At 56.1% G+C, this 13,662-nt stretch overlaps 1 protein-coding gene across 1 annotated transcript in view; it reads right to left on the reverse strand.

Annotated features, from left to right (window-relative positions):
• Nucleotides 1-345: 345 nt before the first annotated feature.
• The window catches only part of LOC119106456 (pro-neuregulin-2, membrane-bound isoform-like), a 71,021-nt gene continuing 57,704 nt past the window's right edge, over nucleotides 346-13,662 (reverse strand). The window contains exons 3-5 of the mRNA XM_037230138.1: nucleotides 2,590-2,752; nucleotides 468-604; nucleotides 346-395 (exon numbers count right to left, since the gene is read on the reverse strand). Of these exons, the coding sequence (XP_037086033.1) occupies nucleotides 346-395; nucleotides 468-604; nucleotides 2,590-2,752 (350 nt within the window). The remainder of the gene's footprint in view (nucleotides 396-467; nucleotides 605-2,589; nucleotides 2,753-13,662) is intronic.

Genomic DNA, 13,662 nt, shown 5'->3' on the forward strand with positions numbered 1-13,662 from the left:
TGATCGTCATGGGAGACTACAGCTGCGGTGGTCGCATTGGAACGGGAAAAGTTCACAACTATGGCAATTCAGTCGGGTTATGGGCGTGGCGAAATTTAAAGCTTGGATGACATGCTGAGAAAATGAATGGCGATGTTTGGCGGCAATACAAGCATAAAATACCCAAATAATTTTATTGAAAGCAATGGACGTTCAGCATAAGAAACAAACGCCCAAGCTAATGAGACGAAAATCACCGGTATTTTAATCTCCGTTTTAGAAACAACAGAGGCAGTTTCACTGCCAGCCAGCATTCCCAAACCGCACTCAACCATTCTGAGCATTGCAGTGATCAGCACCCTCTCTCTAGCAGCTGCATGACGGCGGCGCGGCCCGGCGCGGGCGCTCGGCCCGAACTGGCGGCACCAGACGCGACCGTGACGTGACGTGACGTGACGCGACCCTGCCGCCAGAGGCGCTGCACTCACAGGGTCGGTTCGGCATGGTGACGCGAGACTTCTGGCTGCGTGAGCCGTCCTTGTTTTTGGCCCGACACACGTACTCTCCGACGTCACTCTCTGTGGCGCGCCGGATGATGAGTGTCGAACGCATCAGCCTCTTCCGCCTGCGGGGAGCGAGAGAGCGCGCCACGTCAGCGAGGGCATGCCATGACGTCATGACGTCACACATCACGTTGTGTTATGGTGAGCAACATCCCGATGCTAGACGTCGCCACAGGTCACGATCAACATAGTGAGGCTAGACGTCACCATGACACAATGCCGCCGAATCAGACGTCATCATAACACAATGTCGCCACATCAGGCATCAGAATCAAGACATAATGTCGTCACATAAGACGTCATCATGACCCAATGTTGCCAGATCAGATGTCATCGTGACACAATGTTGCCAGATCAGACGTCATCATGACACAATGTTGCCAGACCAGACGTCATCATGGCACAATGTTGCCAGACCAGACGTCATCATGGCACAATGTTGCCAGACCAGACGTCATCATGGCACAATGTTGCCAGACCAGACGTCATCATGGCACAATGTTGCCAGACCAGACGTCATCATGGCACAATGTTGCCAGACCAGACGTCATCATGGCACAATGTTGCCAGACCAGACGTCATCATGGCACAATGTTGCCAGACCAGACGTCATCATGACACAATGTTGCCAGACCAGACGTCATCATGGCACAATGTTGCCAGACCAGACGTCATCATGGCACAATGTTGCCAGACCAGACGTCATCATGGCACAATGTCGCCACATCAGACCCCATCGTGACACCATGCCGCCACATCATGTGCCACCACAACACAACGTCACAACATCGTACGTCATCCTGACACAATAGTGCCTGAAACAAATTCGCAGAAAATTATGTGATCGCTCATCAGTCCAGCATCACGACATCACACGTCATCACTGAAGACTATCACAATAGGCAACACCAGAGCACGATTCGACATCAGGTTTGTCGGATCCCAATATCGCATCACACATTAAAGCCCGATATCCCATCATACGTCACCGCAGCATGGTCTCACTTCACACGTCACCCCGGCATAAAATCACCTATGTGACGCTATCACCTAAGTGGCGCTAAGTGAATCACCTAAGTGACGCTATGACAACCCATCTCACGACATAAAACGCCATAAACATTCGTCATAAATGTTCATCGTATGCCATCAACATTTGTCGAGTTTTGCCGCCACAACGTTTGACATACACACGCACGCCGTCGCACCAGTGGACTGGAACAGGTGCAAACTTATAACGTGATTGGAGGTGACCTCTTCCCACGCAAATAAGTCCCGGCTCATGCAGCATTCAGCCTTCAGTGAACTATCACAAAAAACCCGCCGCTGATTCCGCTGCCAGGACGTGCCTCATCTATCTCCTGGCATCGTCGCTCACCGCAGCGTCCGCACCCCAGGTGCACCTTGACCTCAACCCCCAGAGCATCCCCTCCCCCCGCGCTGGCAGGCGCCTCCGCCGGAAGCCGTCACTCCACTTTTCGATCAGCTTCAGAATGCTTCTCAGCGGTACGAGCATCTTTGGCCACATTTTCTCATCTGGGCTAATCAAAATCAGCCCTGCCATCTATTACCCAAACGTCAAAACGTCAGCCTGTTCATAATCTCCGGCGCAAGTTTCCCCAGACTCGACGAAGTGCCAGCTTTCAGCCCCGGTTTTTGACAGGTCCGTTATTTACAGAATATGGTGCAAACATTATAACACGGGATTGGACTATGCTGTCGCTAGGGGCTTCGGCACCGCCGCGTCGGGTGGAAGGACGGAGAGTAGTCTCCCGACTTTTGCTACATTTTCAAGTACACGCATTGCGAATAGAGTGCATTTAAAGCAGTGTCTTAAAAGCCTCGATCTATCGCTGGTCCGAGCCTATTAGAGCCACTGCTTGCAACTCACTTACACTTGGTGACAGCACGATGAAAACCACAATGTACGGAACCACTTGCAAGTTGAAATGCATTTGAAACAGCGCTTTTATTACGTGTCCTTCATTTCGGCGGCAACACACGTTACCCGGCGTCTAACGCTCTTCCCTCCCGGCAGAACACTCACTTTTTGTTTTTGATGCGTACTCGTCGTGATCTTCTGATCGGTACGCCATCTTTGAACCACGAAATCCGCATAGGGGACGGACTTCGGGCGTTGCACTTGAGCCGCAGGCGCTGATTCGGACGCAGCTTCACATTTTTCATCTTGGCGACGCGCGGGGAGCGACCTGCAGCCCACAGAGGTCATAGGTCAGGTCATGCTCGAGCGCGGCCCGCGCAGGCAGTCACACTTAAGTACAAGTTAGCAGTTTTTTGTGCAAATGTACGGAGCATGACAAAATGCTAGTGACACACAATGTCAAAGGGCATGGTTCATTGCGATCTACATAATAACAATAACGCCGGAAACTGTTCACTGTCATTAGCCCTAGCATTACACATCGCTGTGACACTTTCAGAAGCCCTTCCGCTGTCAGTTAATTAGTTATTGACTTTTAAGGGCGCGTCAACTGCCTAGGTTATTTGCGCCTGTTGTTCTGCTGCTTGACACAGAAAAACAAAAACTCGGTGCCGATACCGACGAACGCTCGACTCCCCGCACACCAGTGACTGGGCCCCGGTGCGGCGGCGCCGGGCCGAGCTGGAGCCGGCCGCCAGCGCTGGTCCCCCCAGTCCGGCGCCGCGCCGCTGGCCGCCGCTCAATGGGCCGCGACAAACGCGGCGCTAGCTGCGTCAACATGGGCGCCGCCATGTTTGTCTTGGCCGCCGGTGGTCGGCACGAGCTGAAACACGGCCGTCGGGGCGAGGAGGAGGCCGCCCGAGCGGGCCGGCCCCAGGCGCGCAGAGTCACCAGACACCCACCCACGTGACGGTGAGGGGGAGGGTGCCCCCCCCCCCACGCACGACCGCGTCACCACCACGCAGGCTGGCGTCTCGTTGGGGAGAGACTTTTCCGAACTATGCATGCCGCAGAGGGGACGTATTGTGTGTTCTTCAGCGCATCCAGGCATTTGCAAACGGAACGATGCCTGCCGGTTTGTAATTGTTCGATTCGTACAGGCTTTTCCTGTACCTCTCTTCGGAAAGGCATAGACGCTTTCAAAATTTCGGAAAAAGTGGGAGAGTTGGTGTACATTGTGTGGCCAGTCAGATGAAAGCAAAAATTACGTGGGAAAACAGAGTATTGCGAAGACAAATGAACCAAACTGAAATCGAGTCACATTGGTAATAAATAATCAACCCACTTAAAATTTGGCTTTTCCTGATATTGAGTAAAACTAAGATCACTGTGGGGATGCCTCCAAGTGTGACTCAGGACTCCGTCTGAGAGTCAGAGTCATGGTCGCAGGTGCGTAAATATAAATGAACTCAGCCATGTTGACTCTAACAACACTGACTCGGGAAAATCAACAAATAGGCAAAATATGAGTCGGTGGTGTTGCACCGTGAATAAGGCGCAGTTCTCACTTGGCAAACGACTCTAACATGACTAAAATGAGTTTGAATGGCAGGTTTTGATTGACTCAGGAGCATGCAAAAACAAAGATGAAATGGGCCGAAGACCGAAGAATGATAATTCGTAAGACAAATTGTGAAATTTAATTACAAGACTTGTTATGACGGTGGCGAGAAGGAGTACGTTAGATTTGGCAAACGACTCCCCCATGACTCGCAAGTGGAAGATTGATGGCTTATGATTGACTCGGATGCATGCATAAACAAAGGAGAAATAGCTTGCAGACTCCAAGAAAACAATTCTTCAGACAAATCGTGACGAAAAACAACCAGCAATGCGGAACCAAATTAGACTTGGCTGACGATATCAAAAAATACATGCATCCGAAACAACTCCCGGATAAGAAAACAACAACAAGAGAAAAAGACAAACAAACAAAAAACGAAGAACGTCTCTCACACGAGCTTCCAGCGCGTGGCATGAGTGGCAGCGCATCCACTCCATGCAGCCCGGAGCGTGGTAGTCGTCGTGAGGCCAGTTAACTTTACGTTTAGGCTATTGAGATATCTACGAATATCTTCAGTTTGCTGCGCGACACCTCGTGCAGGGGCTATGCATGTAACATGTCACAACCTTTTGCGGACTCACGGTAATGGTATTTGTAGAAACATGAGTGATACACCGAAAGCGCACCAGCCTTCACTTACGCGTTGAAGAGAATTGACACGCAAAAAATACATCCGGTTCCACGATCCTACGCAAAACAGCACAGCGGTGAGTAACGGCCTTTGCCAGGTATGATGTGAATGCCAAATAATGCTCAAAAGACGTGCCAACTCTCAACGGCCGGAAGTTTCTAAATTAATGTGCTGCAAGGTCAGATTCCTGCGGACATCTGCGGGAGGGGGGGGGGAGGGGAAAAATTATGCGACACCCCCCAGGAGATGGGCCTAAAACATTTCTTCAAGTGAACTCGTCCTGTGCAGCACTATAAGTGCTCTGCAGCACTACAGCACTACAACACCTGTGCAGCACTATAAGTGCTCTGCAGCACTACAGCACTACAGCACCTGTGCAGCACTATAAGTGCTCTGCAGCACTACAGCACTACAGCACCTGTGCAGCACTGTAAGTACTCTGCAGCACTACAGCACCTGTGCAGCACTATAAGTGCAGCACTATTGTGGATAAGTGCTCGCGGCAATGGGCACGGCCCTCTCGGTCAAATCGTGCCCCTCCCCCGAAGATCACTTTCGTGACCTGAGGTCACTAGGTCGCAGCGGCCGTCCAGGGCTGGAGAAAGGTCGGCCCATCTGGAGCGGGCATGCCTGGACCTCGCCGCAGTGGGCCAACCGCGCGCAGGGACCGCCTCGGGTGTTTCCCCAGGCGGGCACCAGGCGGCGGCGACGGGCGCTGCCGTCGGCCGGACCGGGCTGGGCGGGCCCGGGGGGGCCAGCCACCTCCAGCCCACGTGCCAGCCCAATTACCCGGCTGGCGGCGTGGCCCCCGCCGGCCATGTCAAAACAAGGCTGCAGCTGCCTCCGCCCGGGCCGACCCGGCAGTGCCGGTCGGCCGCGCGCGCCGTTTTTGTCCCCGATGAGCGACAGACGAGGATAAGATCGGGCGAGAGGAAGAGAGCGAGAGAGAGAGAGAGAGAGGGCGAAGGTGAGCTCGGCTCACCCGGTTTGAGGGACGTGACGGCGGTTTAATGGCTTCTCGAAGATTCGGCGTACGGGTTGCCAGGCTTGGCGAGTTGGTCGGCGTTTACACTCGCCCGTGTGAGATTCAGTGACGGCCCGTGACCATTTGGCTGCTTTCCGTACACAGATCGGCGGGTCTTCGTCGTGTTCCATGCCAGTCGGGCAGTGTTGAGTGAAGAGTTCCCCGTAAAACGTTCAAGTTGGTGTTCCTCGATTCATCGGGAGCGCCAAAGACAACCACTGGCTGGCTATAACATCGAGACGTTCTTGCATCGCCGTTCTCGCATCATTGCATATAACATTCTTGCATCGCCGGGCCGCAAGCGCCAAAAAACTGTCATCGACATTGTCTGTCTTGCCGTCATTGACAATGACTAGTTAGCAGCTTGCTGTTGTTGACAACAAGCTGTTCGCGCACGCAAACACATATGCGTACGCGTTACACACGTACACCGGCCACGCACCCATGTGCGCGTGGCGGGCTGTACACGTGCGCACAGAGCTGCCGCGAACTACGCTTTCCTACGCCGGCTCCGAAATTGAGAGTAGCAGAGCGAAACGAAACCAGCATGGAGCTCTGCTGAACGAAGATAGAAGCGCCTCGAATTGCGCGACTTAACAACTGGATATTACCAACGAACGGCAAGGGTTTCAGTTACTCCTTCAAGTGATTGGCTGATCGTCAGTTCCTCCATCACGTGATTGGCTCACCATCATTTCCTCTGTCAGGTGATTGGTTCATCAGCGCTGTCAGCGTGCTCCGATTCGCCATCACTTTCCCTAATGCCGACCGTCAGAAGTATTTTGGTCTTCACCCCGCATTAGTGTGGGCCATGTTCCGACCGCCAGAGTAGCCCCGACGGATGGTCGTGAGCTGCGCCTCCCCTCCCACGGTACGTGGTCCCGAGAGGCTCGCTCCCGACGCCGCGGAGCCCGAGCGCTCCGCGGGAGGCCCGCTACCGTGGACGAAACCTCTTCAGCTGTCCAGGCAGGCGGACCCCGCTCTCCCGCGGCCACACAGGCGCTCATGTCGGCCAGAGCTCGCCAAAGGCGCTCGCCAGCCGCCCTCCTTATTCGTTTGCGGAGGCCAACAGCGTAGTCAAAGAAGACCGCCACGCTCCCCCCCCCCCCCCCCGGCCTCACTACATTACGCCTGGATTTTTGTTTCTCCACCGTAGAAGTTTTTTTTCTCCACCGTAGAAGTATTTTTGTTTCTCCACCGGCGAGAGCCTTTTTACTTTCGACGGAAAGTCAAAAGGCTCTCGCCGATTAAGGCATCGATAAGATGTGTTCTCACCGAGCTCAGCTCAACTCTCACTCCCCCCCTCCCCCAAGGAAATCCTGGCTGCGCCCCTGGCGGATGCTTTCCGACTCTCACCGGTACCTCCTGGCCATCCCGGCGTTTCGCAGACAGCTGGCGCCCCCGGGCTCCCGAAAGACCTGTTGTCCCGGGACGCCGGGACACCACAGCCGCCTGGTGGTCCCTGACGCCTCCGGCCCCGAACAGCGGCGGCAGCAGCCCTCCCCCTCTCACCCTCCGCGATCAGACACCCCGAGGGACAGACCGTCCGGCAGTCGGGTCAGCGACGTCTTCGGCGACTGCGGCCACGCGTCCGTGACGTCTGGGGACGGAGGAGCGACGGCCATACCATCCCGAACTGAGGTTCAGCCGGGAGGCGGCGGCTCCAAACTGAGGTTCGGCCGGGAGGCGGCGACTCCGAGCTAAGGCCGGAAGGGAGGCGGCGACTCCGAGCTGATGTCCGGTGGGAGGGCAGCGGCTCTGAGCTGAGGTTCGGCAGGGAGGCGGTGGCTCAGAACTGAGGTCCAGCAGGGAGGCGGCGGCTCCGAACTGAAGTTCGGCCGGGAGGCGACGGCTCCGAACTGAGCTTCGGCCGGGAGGCGGCCACTCCCGGGACGGAAAGTCGTGTTAAGTGGAGAATGAGGAAAAGAACATACGTGGTGATCAGAGGCACTAAACGAACTGAAGTCGCGGAGGGATCGGGGAACACAGCACTAGGGAATGTAGGAGGCGAGTGAAAAATAAATGCTGCACGGATGAGTGTGGTGGGATGGGAATTTTAGGGATACGAATCAGAGAAGAGGCGCACTTGTAAGTGAGGTGTGTGGGCGAGGCGAATAATTCGAGACAAGGATGCAGGGAGATCGGTAATTTAGGCCCCAGGGCCAGAGAGACACGTGATACGGCCCGGTACACTAAAAAATACCGCCTCCCAAGCAGGTTGTTGTGGCGTTTTCCCGCTCCTCCCCATCACATCAACATGCCGGTGTCCCAGCACGATATTTTTGTAATGCACTTGGCTTCCTACGAAATTTAAATACTGTCTCAGCTTCTCAGGAGAAATCGTAGCTCAGGGCTGAATGCCACGGTGAGATCCAGTCAGTATCCGGATCCGACTATGGATCCGGATCCGGTCATGCATCCGGATCCGGTCAAGGACCCGTTGCCATCGTCAGACGCAGGCGCGCTGTTTATCGCTCCATGTTTCGCCGCTTCTGCGCCGCAGCCAGACCCGACGCGTAATAATATCCCACACCTGACGCGTAGTTCCGTCAGCGCCCGACAGATGTCACCCGAGTGGGGCTTGGCGGCGCCACCGGACGTCGTCCCGGCTCTACCGGTCAGCTCGCCCGTCCCTGGCGCTGGCTGAACGTGCACAAGTCCCCCCACAACTGTCAGGCCCTGCTCGCCGCGTGTGCCCCTGCCTCCAGCAGCAAACTGGCGAGCCGGGCGTGGTCTGTCTCCCAGTTGAACACAGTCCAACCTGAAGCGGCGCTGTGGTGGGCGCGCCGCAGCCGGCTGGAGAGCGTGCTCACAGAGCACACATGCTAACTTCCTCTCGCTGAGAAAAGAGGCCGCATTCACTTGCCGACCGCTCTGACCGCCGTCGCGCGGCGAACGAAGTTCACGATGAGGCTGGACGCTGGGTCGGCGGTCACGAGACGCGGTCATGAGAAGAGAGCGCCGCGCGCCCGACCAGCGCCGCTCCGTATCTGCGGGGCCCGTCCAGACACCGGACGGCGGGCCTTCACGGCGCTCTCTCAGACACGAAGGCGACGCGCGGCGGAATGCTCGGCGATTCTGTGCGTTCTCCACCAAAGAGACGCCGGGAGACCTAATCGCGACGATCGACAGGCGGCGGTGAGCGTGGTGCGCCCTCACCATTAACGGCGTGTTTTGTGAGCGGGAAGGTCTCCGCCGTCAGCTATGCCTCCGCCCACCTCAGGTCAAATCGGCAGGCGGCGAACGTTGAGCCCGGCAGCTGCGCCTACCCGCAGATCGGCATCTGACCTAGGACCGTCTGACCTCTGTCCTCAGAACATCTGACCTCTGACCTAGAACCTCTTTCCTCTGACCTAGGATATCTGATCTCTCACCTCTGAACTATGACCATCAACCTCTGACCTGTGACCTATGATGGCCAACCTCTGACCTCTGACCACGAACATCTGGCCTCTAATTTCTGACCTTTGACCATCTGACCAGTGAGAGCTCCGGCTGGTTTGGGCAGTGTCCTGGCGAGTTCCAGAAGTAACCAGTGGTGGCGGTCATCAGGGCGTCTCTCCTGCCAGCCAAACGGCGCCAATGGAGCACAACTACTGGGCCAGCTACCTAAGCGGCGCCAGGTATGAGGATGCTGAACGGCTAGCCGCCGGCAATCCTAGGGCCGGGGTCCGCGCAGAGGCGGCTCCAGGGCCGTCCGCGGAGGCAAAAGCGGCGCCAGGCATCGTTTGGCGGCGTCGGCGCTGCCTCGCCAACCTGTCGGAGCCCGCGGGCTCTTGGCACGGCCTGCGGCAAATCAACAGCCGACGCGTCATCCGATAATCCGGCACCCGTCGCGCCGCAGCGCACCTGAAACAACAGAGCTAGACCGCCGCCACCGCCACCAGAAACGCTACTGTCCCGGCCCGGGCCATCCCGCGGTCACGGTCCGGTCACCGCCCCCTCCAGCCGGGGAGACGGGCGGGGGGAGGGCGGGCCACCGCCGGCTGAGTCAGCGGCTCGGGGGCGACTTGCTCGATTACCGAGAGATTGGCGGCCGGCTGGCAGCCGCACCCGGCAGTCTGGCTGCCGCCGGCCTGCGCGGCGCGCCGGCGGAGCCTGTCTGCTGCCCCGCTGCGTCACAGGTGAGCCGAGACCGGCCGGCCAGACGCCTCGGGGCCTGACCGAGAGGTCAGGCCCGAGTCGTCACACAGCGGGACGCGAACGCAAGCGGCGGCCGGTCAACGCTAGCTCGCGAGGCGCGCACTGGGATCATGCCATCGCCTGGTGACTTTCTGCCCAAACGCATGCCATCGCCTGGTGACTTTCTGCCTAAACGCATGCCATCGTTCGACACCACGGGATATAAATAGTCCGGGGGCGGGGTGGATAAGGGTGAATGGGCTGGTCCCCCGCGCTGACATGCTGGAGTGATCCGAGCTATTTATAGCTCTAGGGTGAGGACTACAAGATGTAAACGGAGGGAGGTACATGCATATATTTTTTGTTTAATTATAAGCCGTAGGCTGTGGTTTGGACCAAATACCATGGCGAGAAATTCGAGGAGGTATGTTAAAAGGGTCAATGGCCAATGTAAAGACAGAAGCAACACGAAGGCAGGGACCAGAGAAAGAGTGGTAGAGCAAGAGTGGCAGAGGAATAGTGTTAGAGCAAGAGTGGTAGAACAATCGTGGTAGAGCAAAGGCGAGTGGAACATATTTCCAATGGGGAGAGATGGGTTAAATCCAGAGTATGGAGAAAGAAAGCAATACACCCAGCACCGACTCGCCTCCCCCTCCCCCGTCATGCCGGGGCGGCGCCGGTCGGCTGACCTCCAGGGGTCGCCGGCGCCGCCTCGGGCTGCTCCCGGGCCGCCGCGCCGGCCGGGTAAACAGAGCAGCGGACGGCGCCGCGGCGTCGGCGACCCCGGTAAATATTATCGCCCGCGGCGGGACGCGGCGGTCGGCGGCAGATGGCGTTCCAATCGCCGCCGCTCGGCCCTTGTCGCCAGGCGCGAGCTCAGCTCCAGCGGCCGGGGGGAAGGGGACCTCCGACGACGGAGCCGCCGTGGAGGCTGTCCGCACACGCTGATGTCAGGCTGCAGGAAAGCAACCGCAGCACCCGGGTTTGCTATTTGGCTGTCATTCGAAATATGCTCAGGCGCTGTCGTTACCGTCCAGCGCCCGCCGCAACGGACTGAGCATGTTTAGGGGCCGCCCTGGATCCGCCACTGGCAGTTGTTTGAGATGCGTCGCTGCCCATTTGATGATGGCGGCCGGCGGGAGTTTACTGTACGTCGACGGGTATAACGGAATCCGTCAATCGCGGAGAGAGGGTTGACTAGTGGTTTTACTACGGCACGTGGGTTCAACAGGAAGTGCGAGGTCACGGTGGGAGAGCACCACGTGACATTGTTCCAGCTGATCGGATGCGTGCGACCTGTTGAGGAGTTTGACGCCCGGGCTTCGAAGTGCTGCAGAGAGCGCCACCCATCAAAAATAAAATGGCGTAGAACTAGCGCATCCGAAAACGGCGAATCGCACAGCGCAAAGACGGGTGACAAGCTGAAGCCTATTGAGTAAGTTACCGTCCAATCCATAAGTGCACGCAATTAGTCATCACCACTGACTGGCTTTCGGATGTTTGTTTTGATGATTCCATTAACATTGCAATGCTTTGAAAGCTTCCTGGATGTGTGCTATTTTTATAGGGGGATCAACTTTATTTTGATCCTTAAGACAGCAGGCGTACGTGTTTCATCACATGCCTGATACGTTTTCGGGACCTGATGAATTCCTACGACCCCATAATGTTGCCGTTCCCAGGATACCAATGCCAAGTGAGCGGGATTGTAAAAAGTAAGCCGGAAAACAGCAATTAGAATTCAAAAAAGGCATATTTAAAAAAAGATGAAATGCAAAGGATAAAAGGGCAAAAAAGCAAAAAGGTATATGAAAAAGCTGTCTGTCCAAAAAATCTCAGCTTAAGGCAGACAAGAAATTGCCGACCAATTTCGTCTCAGGTGACGCACTGATGGGATTCACCTTTTATTCTGAACTGTAACTATAGACAAATGGTTTCGCTGATTTTAGGCTGCTCTTTGCCGCCAGAACAAAAATCAGACCAATAAAGCTACCCGCCCGCCTTTGAGACGGTTAAATATTTACCTTAGCTGGTGGGGTTTACAATAGATGTCACCACCGGCGCCCGACCCGGATACGCCCGAACTGGCTGTTTAGGCATTGGTCGGCCGTCTGGCAAAGCCAAAACAGCGCCGGCCCGGTCAAGGTGATCATAGAGGCCGCTGTTTCTGGGGGCCCTCCGAGCCCGCTGGCACCATTTGTGTCTCGAAGCGCCAGCAGAGGAGACCCAGAAGTGATCCGAACTTAAACACCGCTCACGCGACGAAGCAGCCGCGTCCTTCGCGACTGCTGTCAGCAGCGGGGGTTCGCCATTCGTAAGCGCATCGGCGCTCGCCGCACCACCAGCGGCCGTCCGCGCACGACGGGTGGCAACGGACGGTGGAGCAACACGGCACGGACAGCTGAGAAACAAACACCCCCGCTTGCCGCGCCTCCCCCAGCTGGCACCGCAGCCGGGCTGTGACCAGCCGTGCCGCCGACTCGGACGCCGACGCTCGCTCGGGAGGACGGGCCGGCGAGGACTCGCCTGCTCCTCGCCGGCCGAGGTCGTCCGCCTCCCCAGGCGGGAGGAAGGGACGCCGAGGCACCGGGAGGACGCCAGCTGGCGCCGCCGGCCGAGGCGGGCGGCCAAGGTCTCTGTCCGGCCGGGATCTCCATAAGCGTCGCTGGGCCGCCGCGGCGCATTATTCTGCTCAGTCGACTGCGCGGTGTGTAAATGAGCCATCGCTCGCCGTGTCTACAGCTTAAGCCGTTAGCTCGCACCCGCAGCGCGGACGTCGAACTAGGCTTTGGCTGAACCGCTCCGAAGGAGCCCACTGTTTGGAGGTTCGGAACCGTATTTTAGAGGTCAAACCATATCGGCAGAAGTATCTGCAGGAGCAGGTGTGTGTGGCAGCGCAGAATCCCGACTCGCATTTCATCAGAAACGTTGAATAAAGCGCCATAGAGCGTCGGACAAATGTTGGCTGCGATGATGTTGGTGCCGCTGTATGAATTAGCGTCCGATCCCTGATTTTGACCTTTCTTGGATCCCCAAAAGTACGTGTTGGCTCCGCGGTACATACGCAATATTTTGTGGAGTAGAAGGTCCTGGATCGCCCCCTCCCTCTCTCCCTCTCTCTCTCTCTCTCTCTCTCTCTCTCTCTCTCTCTCTCTCTCTCTCTCTCTCTCTCTCTCTCTCTCTCTCTCTCTCTCTCTCTCTTCTCTCTCTCTCTCTCTCTCTCTCTCTCTCTCTCTCTCTCTCTCTCTCTCTCTTTCTCTCGGGATATATATATATATATATACATACATATATATATATATATATATATATATATATATATATATATATATCAAGCTGTTGCTTTTGAGGCTGGCAAAACTCGCGGCGTGCGTGTATTCGCCAGCAATCCGCGACACTGTGGTCAAGCGGAGGTGGCTAGCTGGCGTCCGCATGTAACACAAGTCAAAGGTCAGGGCGAATCTAAAGCGCCGACGGCTATGCCCCTAGGCGAGTAGGAGACACATGGACACGAAGGCCCGTCACACATAAAATATTAGAAAAGCCAACCATACATCAAAGAACCAAAAAGTTACGCTCTAAAATCACAAAACACCATCATAACCTCGTCACAAAAGTTTGTGCTGTGTGATACTGTACTCTATAAATGGGTCCAATTATAGCTGGTCCCCATCAATGGGCCCTTTCTAACTGCCTATCAAAATCATGCTGATTCCGTGATGGCACCCCTCCCTTTCACCGATGCTGACATTCCCTTCACCGTTTCTACGCAGCAGCCAAAGAAGGCCCTTTTAGATTAAGTGTCAATGATGAGACGTCTCCATGCTCTATCTAGCG

The sequence above is a fragment of the Pollicipes pollicipes genome, unplaced genomic scaffold, assembly GCF_011947565.3.
Source record: "Pollicipes pollicipes isolate AB1234 unplaced genomic scaffold, Ppol_2.1 Scaffold_1600;HRSCAF=1878_pilon_pilon_pilon, whole genome shotgun sequence".
Taxonomy (NCBI): Eukaryota; Metazoa; Arthropoda; class Thecostraca; order Pollicipedomorpha; family Pollicipedidae; genus Pollicipes; species Pollicipes pollicipes.